The 20,078-nt window shown below is 43.7% G+C and overlaps 1 protein-coding gene across 2 annotated transcripts in view; it reads left to right on the plus strand.

Moving 5' to 3' along the window:
- Window positions 1–20,078, plus strand: part of GAS7 (growth arrest specific 7) — an 89,841-nt gene that overhangs the window by 57,612 nt on the left and 12,151 nt on the right. For both annotated transcript variants that reach the window (XM_034067966.1, XM_034067967.1), the window contains exons 6-9: window positions 6,875–6,964; window positions 9,393–9,508; window positions 13,539–13,613; window positions 17,955–18,033. In XM_034067966.1, the coding sequence (XP_033923857.1) occupies window positions 6,875–6,964; window positions 9,393–9,508; window positions 13,539–13,613; window positions 17,955–18,033 (360 nt within the window). The remainder of the gene's footprint in view (window positions 1–6,874; window positions 6,965–9,392; window positions 9,509–13,538; window positions 13,614–17,954; window positions 18,034–20,078) is intronic.

A 20,078-nucleotide genomic window follows, 5' to 3' on the forward strand; every position in this document is an offset into this window, starting at 1 on the left:
GATCGTGGGAGCTGGAGTATTTCTCATACACCCAACAAGAAAAGAATATGATGTTTTCTCTTTGGTAAATGAATCTTGAAACCACTGTGTTGTCTGTTTTCTTTGGAAGGGTTATATCACAGACTGTTATGAAACTGCTGCTTGCACAAATTATTGATGCTCTCTTAAGAAGCAGCAGTGCAGGTCTGTGGTCTGTGTTGATTTTTGCAGTGAAATTCAAAATGGACTCAGTAGTTTTAGGCTGGATGGTTTGCTGTTTGATTCCTGAAGAGCTGTCTCTGGTCATGAGTTACCCATGGAAGCTGGAATTCTTTATTATATGCGAGGGAAGTTAAACAGAGAATGTACTGCAGGGTATCGACTCGGGGAACCCGCCATATCTCACTTGAAGAGCAAGAAACCTCTCTGATGCTATGCTACTTCCGAGTGTGGGTTTTCTTCTGAAGAATGCTCTGGTGTCTTGTCAAGATACAGCATGACTTGGAAAGCACTGGCATTTGCATTGCATATGTTGAACACGTAAATGAACACGTGCTGCAGATGGGAAGAGGGGCAGCCTACATGCAGTAACTTGGTATTTTCTGCTGCTGTGCTCTATGTCTGACATGATGTGAGGAACACAGTCTGAGGCTGCATGTTCTCTTCTGCTCTGGGGCTGACTGTATGGCAGAAACTGTCTGAAATCCCTTGCACGCACCAAATAATCTTTGTACACATGGACAAAACAAAGAGGGCCCCTAAACACTTTTGGTGGAACCTTCCATTTGAAATAGGAAGAATATCAATTGACTGTGTTAATAATCAGGATTTCATTTTGATCTCCCATTCTGGCATCACCCTGCCAGTGCTAAAACCACATGCAAACTCATGATATTGAAGCTGCCTAGACACAGTCCAGGCATTTAAGGGCCTCTCCTGACTGCCCAAGCCTCTTCTGAGATCTCCAGCCTTTGCATTTGACTCTTTTGCCCTAACAATCCCTCATTGCATCCAGTGGAGTTGGCCATTGTACTTTTTGGGTCTCAGCTGGAATTGTAAAGCAGATACTGAAATTAAGCTATCTGGCACAACCATGCTGTGTTTAAGGTGCTGTAGAATGTGTACAAATTGGGAAAAATAATGTGCATTTTGAAGTTGGATAAATGAACAAGCATGTTGCCCTGCTTTAGTCACTTTAGCATGGCCCAGTAAGCTCGCCCACTGTCTGCTGCTTTATTTATATAGTGCCTTATGTAATAAACATGTAGTTGATTACCTAAGCCTTGATCAAATTATTCTTGGTTTATTCATGTTGCTGGGCAATGTGTCATTTACTGTGAGTGCTGGTAGCAACTTCAGAGTCTACAGAGAGTTTGAAATCCACAAAATGAATGTGTGTGTCCAAACCAACAAAGTTTCTTGCTCGTGTGCATGCTGCCTTTGTGCTAATTCTGTGCACTCACATGGCACCCTATGACTTTTCTTCTTCTGTCACCCCTTTGCATCTCAGACATGGTCAAGAGTTACCTACAACCATGAGTAAGCAGCTCATTTTGCCATCACTGCCAATGTATTCCTGTGAAACATGAGCTGGAATATTTAGCTGCTAAAAGTATAACTGCTTTTGCTCATGACCAGTATACAGACAAAAGTATTTTGAACCATTTATTGAGTTTGGTCCACAGCAGGCTTGTCAAGAGAAATGCATCAATTACTGTTGCTTGTCTGGGTCATGTCCCCCCGAGCTTTGTTGTCACCATGGTTTTCACAACATGTCTTCTCTGTCTGTGTACCTTCTTCTAGCCTTGGCGAGCCCGGGGCTCTCCCACAGATCTGATGGTGCCACTCGTGTCCTGTGGGAGCTGGAAGGACAGGCTGGTGTCTTCTGGCATGTTTGCTTAGCTTATCCCTGCAGTACGCCTTGCTGGTGCCTTGTCATTAATTTTTCTTTTTTGCAAGCTGACAACAAACATTATTTTTATTAGTGAAGAGGCCAAATGAGGAGTTAATATCATGATGAGGCTGATTATCACCTCAGCAGAGCCTATGCAAATCTGATGCAGGTCATAACACCTTGTTTTCCCTTGAAGTTTTGTGCCTCCATCCTTAGCTGAGATGTGTTTTAATTTGTTTTGTTTCTTACTGCCAATTCCAGCTGTAATAGTCAGCTTCTGCACACATCTGTTCAGGCCTTGCTGGCTATCAGCATTGTGGAAAGAAATTAGTGCTGCCAAGGTTTGAATGTGGACCTTGCATGTGGCCTGACTGGCTATCAAGGATGCAATTAGTGAGAACAGTGGTCCCTTGTCTGGGGAGGGGGCATCACTGTTTGTGGGACCGATAAAGCTAATTAATGCTGTTGATAAACATTAGGACATCATTGTGAGATGCTTTGACTCTAGCATCAAAAAGCTCATCAGTGGGACTAAGCTGGTGAGCCTGAGTGGGGTTTTTTAAGCTATCTTTGATTTTAGGAATAAGAAGAAAAGCGTTTCAGAGGGAGGATTGTGGGGAGAATGAGATGTGGTCACTCCACTATTGGCATGTGGCCATGCTCTGCTCAGTGCCAGCTCAGTGTTCTCCTCCCTGCTGGGAAACCCTGAGAGGTTTTAGAAATGTTTGGAAATACAGATCTAAGAGCTCTTGTTTCATGAAATCTGTGGTGATGAAAGGAAAGAAGGAGTCAGAGGATTTCCTGTGCAGTTGTATATAACCTTCAGTAGTATTTGTAGAGTTTCAGAAACTTTCATGCCCCCTCCAGGACTTTGTTCAGAAAACTGTAAGTTCTGTTAAATTCCATTTACCACACAAATAATCTTGCAAAAGCTTCTGCATTTTATTTTGTCAGTTCTGACACCAGTTTCCTTTTAAACATGATACTCAACCTAAATGGCCTCATGACTTTTTCCAGACCTTTCAGCATTGTTTCTAAGACAAGTATAAGCTTCGGAGAAGTGGAAGATGTTTGATTTATTTAATAAAGCTTTGCATCTGGTGATATTCTTTGAGGAACACGTGAATCAACTCTACTCTGGTCACCTGTTGATATGTGTATTCACTGCTCCTCTTCCTGTTGCGCATATGGACATGGTGCAGTGTGTTTGATCCATACAGTCTAAGCATGGGCATTTCCAGTGACTCTATATTTATTTCTTTAGGACATTAGTGATGTAATGGAGTCTTAAAGTTCATTAAGCAGCTTCCAGCCAACACAGATTTAGTTTTTGGGAAGCAGATGCTGGTTTTAGTGGGAAATATGAATTTCCTGCGCAGTTTCTCTTTGCAGATTTCTAAGCGGAAGGGAACAACTCACGTGCCACTGTATGTGCTCCCTGCTGCATGTTACCTTCATGTGCCAGTGCACAGTGTGATGATGTCCAGTCTTCTGGTAAAGGCTGTAAAATACACTTAGGCGGTGCTTATTTCCCCCCTTCTCATTATCCAGTGTGAGAATGTTTGCATGCAGCTTTGGAGTCCTTAGTACAGGAAAGACATGGACCTGCTGGAGATGGTCCAGAGGAGTGCCACAAAAATGATCAGAGGACTGGAGCGTCTCTGCTGTGAGGAATGGCTGAGAGAGTTGAAGTTGTTCAGCCTGGAGATGATTACAGGAGAAACTTATTGCAGCCTTTCAGTTCTTAAAAGGGGCCTATAAAGAAAGATGGGGAGAGAGTTTTTAGCAGGGCCTGTTGCGATGGGATGAGAAGTGATAGTTTTAGACTGAAAGAGGGAGATTCAGGCTGAGGAAGAAATTCTTTGCGATGAGGGTGGTAGAACACTGGCAAAGGTTGCCCAGAGAAGCTGTGAATGCACCATCCCTGGAGTCATTCAAGGCCAGGCTGGTTGTGGTTGTAGGCAACATGATCTAGTTGCAGATGTCCCTGCTCATTGCAGGGGGCTTGGACTAGGTGACCTTTGAAGGTCCCTTCCAGCCCAGACTATTCTGTGATTAAATTCTATGTTTCTGTGATTGATTCACCAGTGTTGTGTCCTAGAAATCTGCCTTGAAAATACTGCTGTCTTCATGGAAAGCATTTGGTTCTTTCTCAGTTGAAATAAGCCATTTTGAGCAGCACGAAACTCCACTCAGCAGTGTTTCTACAGGGGACCTCCTAGCCATTCTCTGAAAGTCCACCAGTAAGAAGATATGTGTAAACCAGAATAGCTTGTCCTTTCCCCAGTGCAGTACTGGTGCTCCCGATATGGAGGTGTACATCATTTCCAGCATCCCTAAAACTTCTATGGAGTCTCTTTACCTCTTTTGCCTTTTGCTGCTATTTTTAACTTGAGCTAAATCCAGTGTTCCTGTAGCTTGGCAGTCTGCTCTTGGGGGACAGCACCTTGTCCTAGATGCTCTGAGGTGTGTTGTGTAAAGACACATGGTAGCTGTGCATGGGGCAGTGCTGCATGACCCCGGAGAGGGTCATGGAGGGGCTAGAGGAACTTTGGGAGATGGAGATGCTGGAGGGGTTGGAAATGCTGTAGAGGCTGGTGAAGACTGGAAGGGCCAGCATCCAAGTGACCTGTGGCTGTGACCCAGATTTTTATTCAGTGAGTGTGAAATGCAGCATCCAAGCCAGAAATCCGCAAAGCCAGAAGCTGTTTAAACCTGCCTTGACACCACATCTTTCACTTGGTTACCTAAAACATTGTCATTGCTGACAAGATTTTGTTTCCTGTATCTCCCCTGCTCTGGGAGGATAAGCTGCAGCATTGCTCACTCATGGGAATGGGTTGACCCACTGGCCACCCTGGCAGAATGATTGTTCACAGGTTCTGAGGCCATCTCAGTGTTTTAAGGTGAAACTACAATACATTGTGTTATTTGAGAGATAGCGTGTGTCTATGGCAGCATAGAGGCATGCCCAGGTACAGCACTGGTATGGAATTTGGTGATCCAGCAAAGTGGAGCCTTTTCTCTGTCTGCCCTTGTACATCAGTCCAGCGCTTGTCCAGGTCAGTGCTAATTGGTTGCTATCTGAAGGTAGCAATTTGGCTTAAGGTTTACAGCCACTATTTATAAGTCATCTGGGCTGATCAGTTGTGAGGCATCCTTGTAGGGATTATGGGATCTGCGTGCAGTCTTTTAGATCTTGGTGATCCCTGAATGGAGAAGGGAAGGTAACCCAACCTCCCTAACTGAAGAAAACCAGGGCAGGATGGGCTTGCAGTGTTGTCCTGAGATAACTGAGCTGGCAGAGAAGAGGCAAGAGAGGAAAGTTTTAGCGGAGACAGAAGATGTTCTCAGTGGAGCATCGCTTGTGGAGGAGCTTCATGCTGGAGGCTGTGGTGGTGACTGAGGTCAGCCTGGGTTTATGCAGTGTCTGATGCTGCAGCATGGCCAAGCCCAGCTGACTACACAGGCATATCCGCTGGCATGCCTCAACAGTGGCCATCCCACTCTGAACTGAGCTCGTGTTTTATATCTCCTCATGTGTGGCACTTCTGCTGTGGAACGTGAAGGGACAGGAGGTGTTTCCAGCAGCTCCTGTAGTGGGGACTGTGTGGCCGGAGGAGGCTGGCTCTGGCTGGATATGCAGTACCACACAGCTGCTGCCTGCAGAATGATGGTGAAGCAGGATCCTTGGTCTCCTGCAGATCAGATTGAAGCCTGATGGGAGCTGGAAGGGAAGATGCATGGTTTAGAACATGTAGGTACAGAATCCTCAGCCTGCTTTGAAATGGACTTGGGAAGCTCTGAACAGTGATTTTTGTGGAGACAGGGGGTAGACAGCCCCTGAAACTTCAGCATCGGCAGCCAGCAGCAGAGCCAGTGTGGGTTTGTAGGAACAGTGTTGTATCAGCTAAAGGCTTTGTCTGCACTGCTCTACCATGGTGGCTTTGCACTGTGTCAGCATTTTGCTGTGTCCTTTTTGAGCCCCTCTGAATAGCCAAAAGGCAGATTCATTGTGTGTAAGCACTCCTTTTAGATCTGCCCATGCAGCTGTGCTAACCCTGCCCACAGCTTTATTTCTGGATTTCCTGTGAACATTAACTCCCCAAACCCATAGTTACATTTGTGAGTCTTCCATCACCAATTTCTGTTTGTTGCTCAATTAATATACTCTTAGTGTCCAGTGAACCTATGGGGGCAATAAGAGAGGCTGATTTTAGTGTTCCTGCCCAGCAGAAATGCAGAGGAGCATCATATACTGGCAGTGAGCTCTGACTCTTGCTGATGCTTCTTCTGAAGGGCTTAACTACATCCAGAGTTATTCTGCAGCACCTTCTGCAATAGCTGTCACGCTGTTCACTTCCATTGTGCTTTTATCAGGCTACATTTTCTACTGTGATAACTTAATAAGCACTTGTACTTCTTTGTGCCTTTGTTTAATGATTGTGTGATGAATCCTGTCTCAGATTGCTGTGGGTTTTGTGTACTGAAGGCTACCTGACTTAAGAGAACCCCTGTTCCTTTGCAGGGAGCATCACTTTCAACTGAAAAGTCTCTGGAATGAACAAATAACACCTTTTTTTTGTAATCCTGTAAGAGGCTAAGATTGCCAAGGTTTTCTGATGAGATACTTCAATAGTGCCTTCAGTGCTGTCTGCTGCTCACAGCATTTTGTGTGTTCAGGGTGTTCCACGTCAGGACTTCCCCACATTTTGTTAGGGATCTAGGAGAACTCCCTGTATGGCACTTTCCAAATCAAGCAGTTTTCCTCATGTGAAACAGGGAGGTGATTTTCCTCTGAGGCAACACTCCTGCTTGCTCACAGGAGCTTTCTGAGAATACTTAGCTGCTGTATCCATGCAACAACCAATTTTTATTCTCTGACATTCATTCACTGGATTTTCTGATTGGAAGAGTGTGTATATAACATTTCATTTGCATAGATCTCATCAACAGCTCAATTTCATTACCTTCTAACTCTCTTTTGCTTTTTTGTTACAGATAAACTGTGTGACTTTCCCCCACCCTGACATAATGCCAGAGCAGCAGTTGCTGAAACCTTCAGAGTGGAGCTACTGTGATTATTTCTGGGTAAGTAGGCAGCCAGCCACATGCCATATTGCAGCTCTTGAGCTGCTGAAAAAGTGGAACAAACAGCTTGATTTGTGGTACAAAGTAAAGGAGAATTTGGGCTGAAATGCAGCATATTAGGGCAGCACAAGGGAGACTGAAGACACCAGTAGAAACAATCTTAATGGTGTCAGATGTGGACGATTATCAGAAGAATGTCCAGAAAGGCAAGGTCAGCTTTCAGGAGATAGTTTTGGTCAGTAGATGGGGAGGATGTAGGACAAACTACACATCTCAGTATCTCAGCCAAAAGGGCTGTGCAGCAGGAGGTGGCTGGCAGGCAATGATATCTCACTGTTTCCCAGAGCATGAGAACTAGGAATGCATGAGGAAGCTGGGAGTATCACATTTATAACAAGCAAATAGAATCATAGAATGGTTTGTGTTGGAAAGGGCCTTAAGCTCATTTAGTTCCAACTCTGCCATGGGCAGAGACACCTCACACTAGACCATGTTTCCCAAGGCCCATCCAACCTGGCCTTGAACGGTGCTGGGGATGGAGCATTCACTTAGATTCAATACCCTGCATTTGAAGATAGCCAATTAGAAATGGCAGCTCAGACCTCAGTACCAAATTCAGATGTCTGCCTTGCTCAAATGTATCTCTGGGTTAGTCCATCATAAAGATGAAAATCAAGTCACTGAATTTGGAGAAGGTCCTTTACAAACTTTCTGTTAAATTGGGAAACTCCTATGGATATTCTGTAGGACAGATGATAAATGACTTTTTAAAGGATGACGTTTGAGGAGAACAGGCTTCTAAGTAGCTATTAAATGGAGTAGTTTTAATGCAGACCTTCAGCATGGGAAGTCTCCAGTGACTTGTGTTTCTGTGTGTGCCCTCTCGCACTTAGCTCCTCTTTCAGGATCCTAAATCAGATTTAAATGATAGAATAGTCCTTTAAGTGTGGAGCTGATAGAAAAAGACTCTTCTACTGGGAAGCTTTTTTTTTTTTGGGGGGGGGGGGTGAAATGCCACCTCCAAAATTAAGATTTTCTGAATTTTGGGTGTGTTTTTAGTTATGGGATGTTGAAGCATTTATGTTTCAAACAACAAAATAAAGAGTTTTACTTACAAAAAGTGTAGCTGTTGGAGGCACAGCAGCAGTTCCCCTCATGTGTGCTCAGTATTGGTTGATAACTAATGGCAAGTTGTAGTAACTTGCTACAATACACTGACATATTTGCAAATTGTCCCTTCCCAAACCATCAGGTTTTCTTCAGCTTCTTCCAGTGTTGTGATCCCAATGAGCAATAAGTCATTCATGGTGTAGAGGCTTATGTTTTGCACATGTCTTGCAGAAGTCACTGCTCTGTTTGGTTCTTTCCATTTAATTTTGGCCATCACTTGGTTCCTTGGGTTTGGTCCAATCTTGCTGTCAGTGAAACTCCACTGAAAGCAGCCTGCTGCAAGCTTGTATCCTCCCATAGCTCTGCTCCCAGGACTTTTCCTCCTGTTTGGTCTTGTCATCCGTGCCTTGCCTTCCTTCTTCCATCAGCTCCACTCCTACCTGTTGTCTCAGCTGCCCAGTGCCTGGTATCACACTTGGATTAATATGGCATTTTCCTTTGTGCAGATGTGCAGCACCCGGCACATCAGAGCAAAATCTGTAACCCTTAGGGAAGTGTTTTCCAGGACTGTTTGTTGGAAGAGGGTAGGAAATAAAATTCTGAAATAGAGAAATGCAGAAAGATCAGAGAGAAAAGAGCAGAGAAAAAAACTGGCTTGGTCTTTGTAGCAACCCTGAAGTCAGTGGAGCAAAGGGTAGAAAGGGCTGCGTTGGAAACAGTGAAAGATGGGATGTGTGATGGTAACCTGTTGAACAAGTTGCTGCTTTGCCTTGCTTTACAGCTGACCTGTGCAGACTGGCTGCATTTTTCTGAATGCAAGTCAGAGTTGAACCTGACAGTCTGTTAGAGGTTGTTTAAGGCTACATTACCCCTGTAAGGAGCAGCAGTGTCCTCCCTGTCCTCCTCCTGTTCTCTTGTGCTGTCTCCAGGAGCCTTTCTCTATGCAGGGTGAGCCACTGGGGCTCATGCTTGCCAGAGCAACCCCCACTGTTGGGGCATTGTCAGGTAGGAAAGGCCATGGGCAGAAATGAAGGCAAGGTTGCCATCCTTGGGCCCAGCATAGTCTTATGCTACCTAAAGATAACTGTAAAACTTTCTCTTCAGTATAAAAAGGAGTAAGAGGATGGGGAAAGAGAAAGTAGTGGACTGTTCCTCTGAGAGGGGCTGAGGTTTTTCAACCATCAGCTGTGATCAGAGAGAGCTCTTTGGCCACCACTGCTGTCTGTTGCCTTGACTCCTTGGGCACTAGCTGCTTGGAGCTATGTGCCTGTGTTTTTGATCTCCATATCTTTTTGTTGAACTTGCTTTTTCCTTCCAGGCTGATAAGAAGGATTCACAAGGGAACAATACAGTGTCGGGATTTGAGATTCTTCTTCAAAAGCAACTGAAAGGGAAACAAATGCAGAAAGAAATGGCAGAGTTTGTTCGAGAAAGGTAAAGAGCACTTTGCTGTTAAATGAACTGTTTATGGCAATATATATTTTTTCCTGGTTTAGATATTCCTTTGGTACATTAATTAAACTGTGTAAAAGATACACTACCAATTCATAAAGAGCATTTTAATTTTCCTTTAATGTCCATCCACACTCTCCAACTTATCTCTCCTGCTTTGCACACTGGCTGTCCATTTAAGTAGAGGGAACCAAAAAGGTTTTAAGTTGCAGATTCAAGGAAAAACCTGAACATGGAAAAAACAGGGTGAAGGTCTTTTGAAAGGATCTATTTTGCGTGAAAAAATAGAGAAGCAATTTGTTGACATGGAGCATAAACACAGTTTCCTAGAGAAAGATGTAAAAAGACATCACTTGGGAATTAAGGTGGATATGAAGCTGAACTACATATAAAGATATTTAGGGTGAACCCCAAGTCATAAAGGCAGATGTCTTTACAAGAAAATGCCAGAATTAATCGTCTGTTGCTCTCCTGACATGGGAAGTGAACTGAGCACTGAACAAGCAGTTGATAGATGCTCAGTTCAACCATGTACAGGAGATGATGTGACATTACTCCTAAGTAGTGTCATTATTATTTGAAGTCATTTGTCATCTATCCATGCCAGCATAAATCATCTTGAGGATGACTCTCACAACTTGAGAACAACCCATAGAAAACAAGCAGTGTTTATTCCCAGGAGGAAGGCAGAGCACGCTGGTGCTCTTGTCTTTTTTAAAGTATTAAAAATGTGGCAACAGTGGACAAACGAAAAGGGTAGCACAGGCAATGAGGACAGTGATACAGGAGGTGCAGAGGGCCCAGCACCCACATGTGGTTCATGCTGCCTGTGACTTAAGACAGTCCAAGGAATAGTGTCCTCTGTGACCCAGTGTGACCAGAGGATGTAGGTAGAAGGAAGGACCAGCTGACAAAGAAAAAATACAATTGAAAAATAGTCTTGCTAAGCTGGAAGATGAGGAGAAGGTCAGCAGAATTGTGATAGCCATGGACAGGGAAAAGAGGAGGATATCTGCCCCAGAGAAAGTAATACATAATGAAATTTGGTAGAAACAAAAGAAAGGAGCATTTCAGAGGGATGGAAAGTTGACATGAAATGAGAGAACAATGAAAGAGCAGCTCTGACACTGAGAAAATGCATGTTTATGTCCTCAGTAAAGGAGAAGTAGGCATGTTGATAGAAGGAAAGGCAGAAAAGATTCACTGTGTGCTGAAAACAAGGTTTGGAATTGATTGTGAAGAGAATCTAGATGGGAGTTATAAAAAGATGAATACATTTTCCTTCTGTTTGGAACAAATGATTCAGGAGTGCTGTGTGTGGAAAAAGAGGAGGATGGCGTTGAGCTGGAGAAGTTACTCACAGAAATGAGACCTCAGGCCATCAGGGGAACCTTTACATTTCCAGCTCAGGGGAAAGAAGGACTGATAGGAAGAAGGACTCAGGGAATACGAGACTATGTATATGTGTTTTCATGTCCAGAAAAATCCTCTCCATCTGCCTTCTGGAGGTGAGGTTTAGGCAGCTGATAAAAAAAGCTTTAAATAGGAAGCAGGGATGAGACATGATAACCGTATTTCTTCATCAATTAACCAACAAGAAGTAACACTAACTGAAATTCAATTTCTCAAGTAGGTTCTTTAAGGGGAACTTTTAAATAGCAATACTGTGTTTGTTCAGCACTTGTTGACAAAGGTAGGGTTATAATACAGACTTTGAATTTGAATAATTCAGGCCTTAAAACATAAGATCAAGAGTGTGGGTGTGAAGGAAAAGAAGAATTACTTTAAATCAAAAGTAAAAATATGGTCCAGCATTTGCATTAAAACAGCCAAGAAAATATGCAGACTGCCCTGAAAAGCATCAATCTCTGAGTATGAGAGTTAGTAGCAAAGGAACACAAATTGGGCTTTTGGCCTCTCACTTTTTTCATCAAGCTGGACTGTGCTTGGAAAATGTAAATCAGATTATTTAGCTGCTACCATGTTCAGCAGGTACTTGTAAACACCTTCCACTCTGTCTCATCTTTTTGAGTCTTTCTATATTTTTAGCCACTACAACAATTGGACAAGATTTCTGCAGTCTGTGTACTACAGGAAAAGTAATTCTGCTGCTGTTTGATAACTTCATTGTTGCCTTCTAATCTGGAGAAATAGTGTAAAAAGAGTCACAATCACTTTTTTCATCCAGTAGCGGTTGTGTAGATGTCTGTCAGATATCCTCTATTCACCTTTTCCTCATGTTCCCTGTGCTGTCTTAATCTATTTAGTTTCTTCTTGCATGGTAATCACATCAGATCATCTTTGCCTCCCTTTGGAGCTCTCTGTTTTTTCTTCATCCATTGTAACAGCATGACTGAAATTATTTGGGTGTGAGCACACAATGTACTTTATTTCAAAAGAAGCATAAGAGCAAGGAATAAAACTCCAAAGAGCAACTAGAACTAAGTCAAGATAGTATGGGTCAAAATGTACTTATAATGCTTCTGAAACACAAGGAGTGAAGTTGGGAAACTTCTCAAACAAGTTAGTGGAAACAAGAAACATAGAGAGGGGTTTGGGTGTGAAGGTATAGTTGACCTGTGCTCCTTTTCCAGTCTGTAGAAATCACCACTTCTAAGACAAGATTAGTCTCATCATGAAGCAGATATTTAAAGTAGGTCAAGTGAAGCGAATCTGGATCAAACCCTTTACATTGTGAGGTCCTAACCACAGCATAGCCTTGGTGCTGAAAGGTGTATTTGTTGGTCTTGCTGCAGCAGGTGTGGGGAGCTGTCTGGTTTTGTTCTCATGGGAGGGGGTTGAAGAAGCCCCTACATGCTGGGCGTGCTCTGTAGTTGTACTGTGCTGTACCAAGCTGGGTATCACCTTGGGCTTCAGCCAGCTGCATCCCACAGTGACATGCACATCCTATTTTCAGAAGCCCAGAATATCAGACCCCTCTTAGGGATCCCTTTTGTCTCAAATACAGCCTGCCTAACAGTGCTTGCTCAACTAGCTACTGCCAGTGGGCCTGCCAAAAATACCCCACCTTCTCTCCTCTCAGTGGAAGGAGACGGATTTCTAACCAGGCTTTTCCCCTGCTTGTACATAGTTTAGCACAAAATCGGGAGTTGCTCCACCTGGATATCACTCAGCTCTCTTAGAGATGCTTTATTGAGCAAACTAATTTGAAAACCAGCCAAGAGCCAGTTGTTTGCCCTAGTTGGGATCATGTCTACCTTGCACTAGGAGAACTCAGGGTAGTTGAAGATCGTTTTCAGGCATGATGCATGTCACCTCTGCACCAGCAGCTGCTCTTTCCCTCCCTGCTGTGCAGCCAGCATTTATCCTTGTCCCCTTGCTCAACCCATGTTCTCATAGTGACTGTGTGCCAACAGCCTCCCTCTTCTGCACCTCCACTGCTGGCAAGCTCAGATCCTGTTCCTGTGTGGTTCTGCTGAGTGAACAGAGAGGAGGACAGGGTAGTGGGTGTGATGGGTGAATGGTAGGAGCTGCACCACCACTTGTAGGTGGCAGAAGCCCCTGCCATATCTTCACCAGCTTTGTTACATGTCATGGGGATCAGGAAGCACTTGTATTCCTAGGAAAGGTGTAGTCCAGCACCACAAACCTTATTTGTATTTCTCCTGCAATTAATCTTTGCCTTGAGGATGTGGGAGCTCACGTTTAGTGGCAGACTGAAACACATTTCTCAAGTGTGCCAAGTTTTGTGGACGGTCCATGTTGCACAGCAGAAACACTTTGTCCTTGTTATTTGCTCTCCAGAACTGTAGCTTTTCCTTCAATTTTTATCACACATCTATCCATGCTTTTGCCACTGCATTTTTGGCATATGGAGGGGAAAGATGGAGCTGAAACTGGTGCTGCCAAACCCTGGAGACTGAAAGTAAAATTCCTGTGGCAAAATGTGTTAAAATGCAGAGAATTTCTTGAAATGATGTGTGTGGGTTTCTGCCTTAAAGCTTACTTACTGCTATCTTTATTTTCTCTGTATGTGTGTGTGTGAGTGTAGGATAAAGATTGAGGAGGAATATGCGAAGAACCTGTCCAAGCTGTCTCAGAATTCCTTGGCTGCTCAGGAAGAAGGGTAAGTGTGTCTCTGTGACTTTTGCAGAAGACAAAGATTTTAACATAAAAAGCATTCCTCCCACACAGGTACATGTATTTTTCCTGAGCTCTCCCATTGAGTAGAGGTTTATTTAACTCAGAATCCTGTGTGTGTTGGGGAAGATAAAATTGCTTTTCTTATTTTCCTTATGAAGATGTTTATGGTACAGTTTTACGTATATGCATATATTTCCGGTAATGTGTTTATGCTGTCCTTGTTCTAGACAGCACTAGTTCCTTTAGAGATTAGCATGTAGAAGTACTAAACTACTTTGAATATGGAAGTATATGCAGAATATACTTACTGCTGAAAGTAGATCTATAAGGTCAGGCCAGTAGAATTGTAGCAGCACAGACTGAGAGGATGATGTTCCTTTACATTGTGGGTCTGGCCCTCCAAGAGAAGCAGCAGGTTGTCCCTCACAGCATGTTCACACTTCGGAAGTTATTAAGGAGGTATTAGGCAATGCACTTCAGATTAGATTGCAAGTTCAGTGAGACTAATGGAATGACACCACTCCTGAAGGATTAGAAGTTGTTGGCTCTGTCTGTTCCAACACAAACCATCTAAGCACTGGAAGCCAAGCTTTGAAATTATTATCCTCATCCTAGTTCTGACAAAGGGTGCTTCTACTGGCAGTGAAGCTCTGCAAGGTGTTTGCTCAACTTCCAGTAAGCAAGGACAGAAAGTGCAGGAGGCCAACTAGGCTTCTCCAAGCACCTCCCTTGACAGTGGTTTCTGTTCTTCTTTCCCCTTTAGGGCAGGGTGCTAACCTGCTTCTGGCAAACTTAAAACAACTTTCTTCCACATCCTCCTCCCACTTTTTTCTACCCAGAATAGGAGAAGAAGAAAATATCTGAAAAAAATGATGGGGGAGAACATTAGGGGAGAGTAGATGAAAAGAGAGGGAATGAGGACTGAAGCATAAAAAAATGCTGAAGTAGGGAGGTAAGGGGACATGGAGCTAGGAACACTGCCCAGTGGTGCTCTGTCTGGAGGTGTGGCAAAGTGAGGGAACAGAATGAGGTCCTGATGGTATTTTTCCTCCTGGTGCTATGGTGGCCAGACTGGCTAAGGCCAGAAAGAGGCTAGTGAGAAGATCCTGAGAATTGGTGAGGCTCTGGAAAGGGAAAAGGTTCCATTTAAAGAAGTGAGGGAGGAAGAGCAGCTAACAGGAAGATTTGAAGGATCCAGAAGTGAGACTGCAGCCTAGCACACTCAAAGTAAGCATTCACCAGGGTCTTCCTCTCCTTCCTGGGAAGGTGTGAGTTGGGGAACCCAATGAACTTCTCTGTGAACATACCAGTTACCACTGCTGGTTTCATACTCTACAGACCATTTTCCAGCTTTTCTGTCTATGGAATTGTCACAAAGTATGAGCTGTCCCTCCAAGGTCCTCTGCCCTCCTTTGGTGGTAAGAAGACCCACCATCATGTATGTAAGTGAAGCACAAGGGTGCTGAGATGGGACTGATTTGTGGTATTGGGATGGTTCTGTGCAAGTGGCTGTAAGTAAAGTGCTGTTGCATGTACACAGAAGGTGATATGATTCATACATCCAATCAAGTCACTGTAGTTGGATAAGAGATGCAGAAGATGCTTAGCATACATCTTCACTTGAACAAATCAGACAAGATAGTGCCAGTGGGAACTGACAGTGGGAGGGTACATCAGGGTGGAACTAGAGAACGAGAAGAGCTGAGAGCATTTACATAGGTGAAAAAATCTCAGGTTGTTTAGCTGTGGTGAACACCATGCTTGAGGAGTCAACTCACTGAAGCAACCTCAGAGATGACAAATTGAGTATTTTGAAATTGCAGATCACAGGCAATTTTTCAGGCTGTCAGGAAGGGGCAAATCTGACTATGAAAAGGGCTGGGTGAAAGAAAGGAGGAGCTAGGATGTTGTAGATCACTCAGTTTTGTTTAACCTCTGAAAAGTGGTAGAATAAACCATCAGGCTTTCTAGAAGCACTTAGTGCAAAACCAAGGTGATGAGCAATTATTGTGGATGCCTACAGAACAAACAGCATCAAACCAACCTGCGTTCTTCCAGTGATGGAGTAAAAGAATCATAGAATCATAGAATAGTTAGGATTGGAAAGGTCCTCAAGATCATCTAGTTCCAACCCCCCTGCCATGGGCAGGGACACCTCACACTAAACCATATCACCCAAGGATACATCCAACCTGGTCTTGAACACTGCCAGGGATGGAGCATTCACAACCTCCCTGGGCAACCCATTCCAGTGCCTCACCACCCTAACAGTAAAGAATTTCTTCCTTATATCCAGTCTAAACCTCTGCTGTTTAAGTTTCAACCCATTACCCCTTGTCCTATCACTACAGTCCCTAATGAATAGTCCCTCCCCAGCATCCCTGTAGTCCCCCTTCAGATACTGGAAGGCTGCTCTGAGGTCTGCACGCAGCCTTCTCTTCTCCAGGCTGAACAGCCCCAACTTTCTCAGCCTGTCTTCATATGGGAGGTGCTCCAGTCCCCTGATAATCTTTGTGCCCTCCTCTGGACTTGTTCTAACAGTACCATGTCCTTTTTATGTTGAGGACACCAGAACTGCACACAATGCTCCAAGTGAGGTCTCACGAGAGAGTAGAGGGGCAGGATCACCTCCTTCGACCTGCTGGTCACGCTCCTTTTGATGCAGCCCAGGATACGGTTGGCTTTCTGGGCTGTGAGTGCACACTGCTGGCTCATGTTCATTTTCTCATTGACTAACACCCCCAGGTCCTTCTCTGCAGGACTACCATGAATTTCCTTTTTGCCCAACCTGTAGCTGTGCCTGGGATTGCTCCGACCCAGGTGTAGGACCTTGCACTTGTCATGGTCAAACTTCATGAGGTTGGCATCAGCCCACCTCACAAGTGAGTCAAGGTCCCTCTGAATGGCAGTCCTTCCCTCTAGTGTATCAACAGAACCACACAGCTTGGTGTCATCGGCAAACTTGCTGAGGGCAGAACTCAGTATCATAGCTCTTAATTTAGTATGGCTTTATGCAATGGGAGATTCTTATAGGCAGGCAGGCCTAAATAATAAAGCCTAAGGTGCAAAATTAGGTAAGAATATTGCTACAGAGATTGTAGCAGTAGGACAAGGGGGAATAGGTTTAAACTTACACAGAGGAAGTTTGGGTTAAATGTAAGGAAGAAGCTTTTTACTGTGAGGGTGGTGAGGCGCTGGCAGAGGTTGCCCAAAGAAGTGGCAAATGTTCCATCCCTGGCAGTGTTCAAGGCCAGGCTGGACAGAGCCTTGGCAACATGGTCTAGTGTGAGGCATCCCTGCCCATGGCAGGGGGATTGGAACTGGGTGATCTGAAGTTCCTTTCCAACCCAAACCTTTCTGTGATTCTATGCTAAGGTTCATCACAAATACTGATTTATTTTTCTATGTCTTTGCTATTAAGCTTGAATAGAATAAATTATGGGATTACTGTGATCACAGGTGAGACAGAGCCGAGAGTGGTGGTGTGTACAATTTGATGGAAAGCTTGCAGTTCAAAGTGATATAGTTAAACTAGAGAAATGAACTGTAGAGAAATAAAAATGCATTTCAATGAGGACAAAGTCCTAGGTTTTCTACTTTCACAGGATGTGAAAGATACACTTACATAACAGTTTGTGGGAGAAGGATCTGGCTTTAGTGAATCACCAGCTTATTCATCAACAGCTTCACAATGTTGTCTAAAAATGCATTGCACTGGGATATGTAGAAGAAAGAGTGTCTGATAGGAAATAATCTGTTACCAGTTTAGCAACTGGAAGAGACAGTGTAATTTAGGTTATGGTGCTTTAAGAGGAATCCAGGCTGTTGGAGGGGGTCTGGAGGAATGTACCTAAACTGCCATTAACTAACAAATAATCTGTCTGAAGGAAAAGAAGATGTAATGGTTTTCAAATACTGAAAGGCTTCTCCGAGGAGAAGCAGAATCATCCATTCGCCAAAAGGAGGGCGTAGAGTAGAATGAGCAATGGAAAAGTGCACTGGTGAAGGTTTATTTTAAGAATTAGAAAATAAACACTTTGTTCTGCTGAGTATAAGATACTGAAGTATCTTGCTTATGGAGACTCTGGAATCTCTGTGATGGGAGATTGCTTTGGCAGTGTTCTCAAAGATAATTCTGCCTTTGTCACAGAGATTAGTGATCTTCTCAGTTTTCTGCTATCACTTTGCCATGATTTTGCAGAGCAAGATATGGTACAAAGTATGGTACCATATCTGTCTGCCACTGTCTCACCAATCTTGCAGGATGCACAGAAGGATGTGCAGAAGACGGGGCATTGACCATTGTTGCTCTGTGTTCTTTCAGCACACTAGGAGAGGCTTGGGCTCAGCTAAAGAAAAGTCTAGCTGATGAAGCAGAGGTTCACCTCAAATTTTCTTCCAAGGTAAGTAGTTCTTTTTTGCAAAGATTTTTGCCCTGTCATTGACGTGGATCTCCCTTCAGTGCTTATTAGTGGGGAAAATACACATACATAGGGTACAAATGTAGACTTGATGAACGAACTTAGTAAAACTCTGTCCATGCTTCCTGCCAGAATACTGGGTTATTTAACTTACCTGATCAGTAAGTTAAAACACATCTAACCTTAATTTTTCATTTAAAAAAAAAGAATAAAGGGAAACTGAATCTAGAGATTATTCACTTAGGGCAATATGTTCCAGTAAATTTACTTAGAGGTCGTACAGATTATTTCTGTAGAGGAAGAAATGAAAAATAGTGTTTGGCTTCTCAAGAAGAAGCTACTGTGTCTGTTTGGAAGGAAGAGAACCAGGGCTCTGACTTCTTCATATCATTAGCCTTTGTGAAAAGTGCATTGGGAACTTCGTGTTATTTTTGGATCTTCTCTCAAGTGATCCCCAAGGAGATTTCTTGTTCAAATTATGGTATTTAACTGGGTTTTTTTCCACCACATGTGACACATTCTTGCATCCTGTCACATTCTCTTAACCTCTGTGGGTGATCAAGTTCAGTACAGTGGTAGATATCTCAGTACAACAGCCATGTTCTGGAGGAAAATTATAGCTCTGCACTGTTTGTAAGTGATTATGCAGAGGTTACTCAGGCAACCAGCCGCTGCCTTGGTAACCCATTGCTCTGCTTCAGACTTCTACTTCAGAGCTGTAATTAGTGAAATACTTTTTGCTCCCTGTTGTGTTCCTGTATTGTTTTCCAAGGGGAAGAAATGCAGCCTGGACTGGAGTGTGCAGGGAGGCAATGGATAGGGGTTCTTTCATTATTTTACTTAAACCCTGCACAGAAACTCCTGTAGCATCATCTGAACTCTCCCCACTGTTTCCAGTGTATCTGCTTTGGGAATTCCTAGTTCTTTCTTTTGTTAACAGAATATGGTTTTAAACATATTGATTATTGCTGTTGCTTTCAGATAAGTCATTCTTAGAAGTAGTAGTTATATTTCTCATTGGTAGTTGAACAAAACCAGTCAGTGCAGTGCAGAGCACACTGGGAGTATTCAAACACAAAACACCAGCCTTGAAGACACTGAACACGTTTGTGACAGTCCTTCATAGCACTGTTACACTCGGGGTCACAGGCAACAGCACTTTTATGGCACTTGGAGCAAGTCCAGAGGAGATCACAAGGATGATCAGGGGCTGGAGCACCTTCCGTATGAAGACAGGCTGAGAAAGTTGGGGCTGTTTGTCCTGGAGAAGAGAAGCTGTGTGGAGACCTCAGAGCAGCTTCCAGTATCTGCAGTGGGCCCACAAGGATGCTGGAGAGGAGCTCTTCTTCAGGGACTGTAGTGATAGGACAAGGGATGATGGATTCAAACTGAAACAGGGGAAGTTCAGGTTAGGTGTAAGGAAGAAATTCCTTACTGTGAGGGTGCTGAGGCACTGGCACAGAGTGCCCAGAGAAACTGTGGCTGCCACATCCCTGACAGTGTTCAAGGCCAGGTTGGACACAGGGACTAGAAGCAGCCTGGTCTAGCGGAAGGTGTCCATGCCCATGGCAGGGGAATTGGAACTGCGTGAGCTTTAAAGTCCTTTCCAACCCAAGCCATTTTATAATTCTATGAATCATAAACTGTTATTACACTGCTAATGCCTCTAGATACTGGCATGGCACCTGTATACATATACATGCACATGTGGAATCCTTCAAGAAGGTTTTCATGGAACTGAACTCCATGTTACATGATTATCCCTCAGTGAGCTCTAGGAGGTGAGTTCTTCTGAAGAGAAGGTGTACAGGCATTTTACTGGTGAAGTCCTGATGGGCTGGCCTGTATATGATGGTGTGTTACCCCCATTCTGGAAGGGAAGAAATAAGTAATTGTGAAATCAGAATTGATTTTACAAACTCAGCTGTTTGTTTTTTTCTCCAGCATCTAATACTGTGATTAAACCCATGCCTCTGTCTTTCTGCCTAAGTCTCTACCATACTGGTACAGAGATACATGATCTCTGT

Source organism: Melopsittacus undulatus, chromosome 11, assembly GCF_012275295.1.
Source record: "Melopsittacus undulatus isolate bMelUnd1 chromosome 11, bMelUnd1.mat.Z, whole genome shotgun sequence".
NCBI lineage: Eukaryota > Metazoa > Chordata > Aves > Psittaciformes > Psittaculidae > Melopsittacus > Melopsittacus undulatus.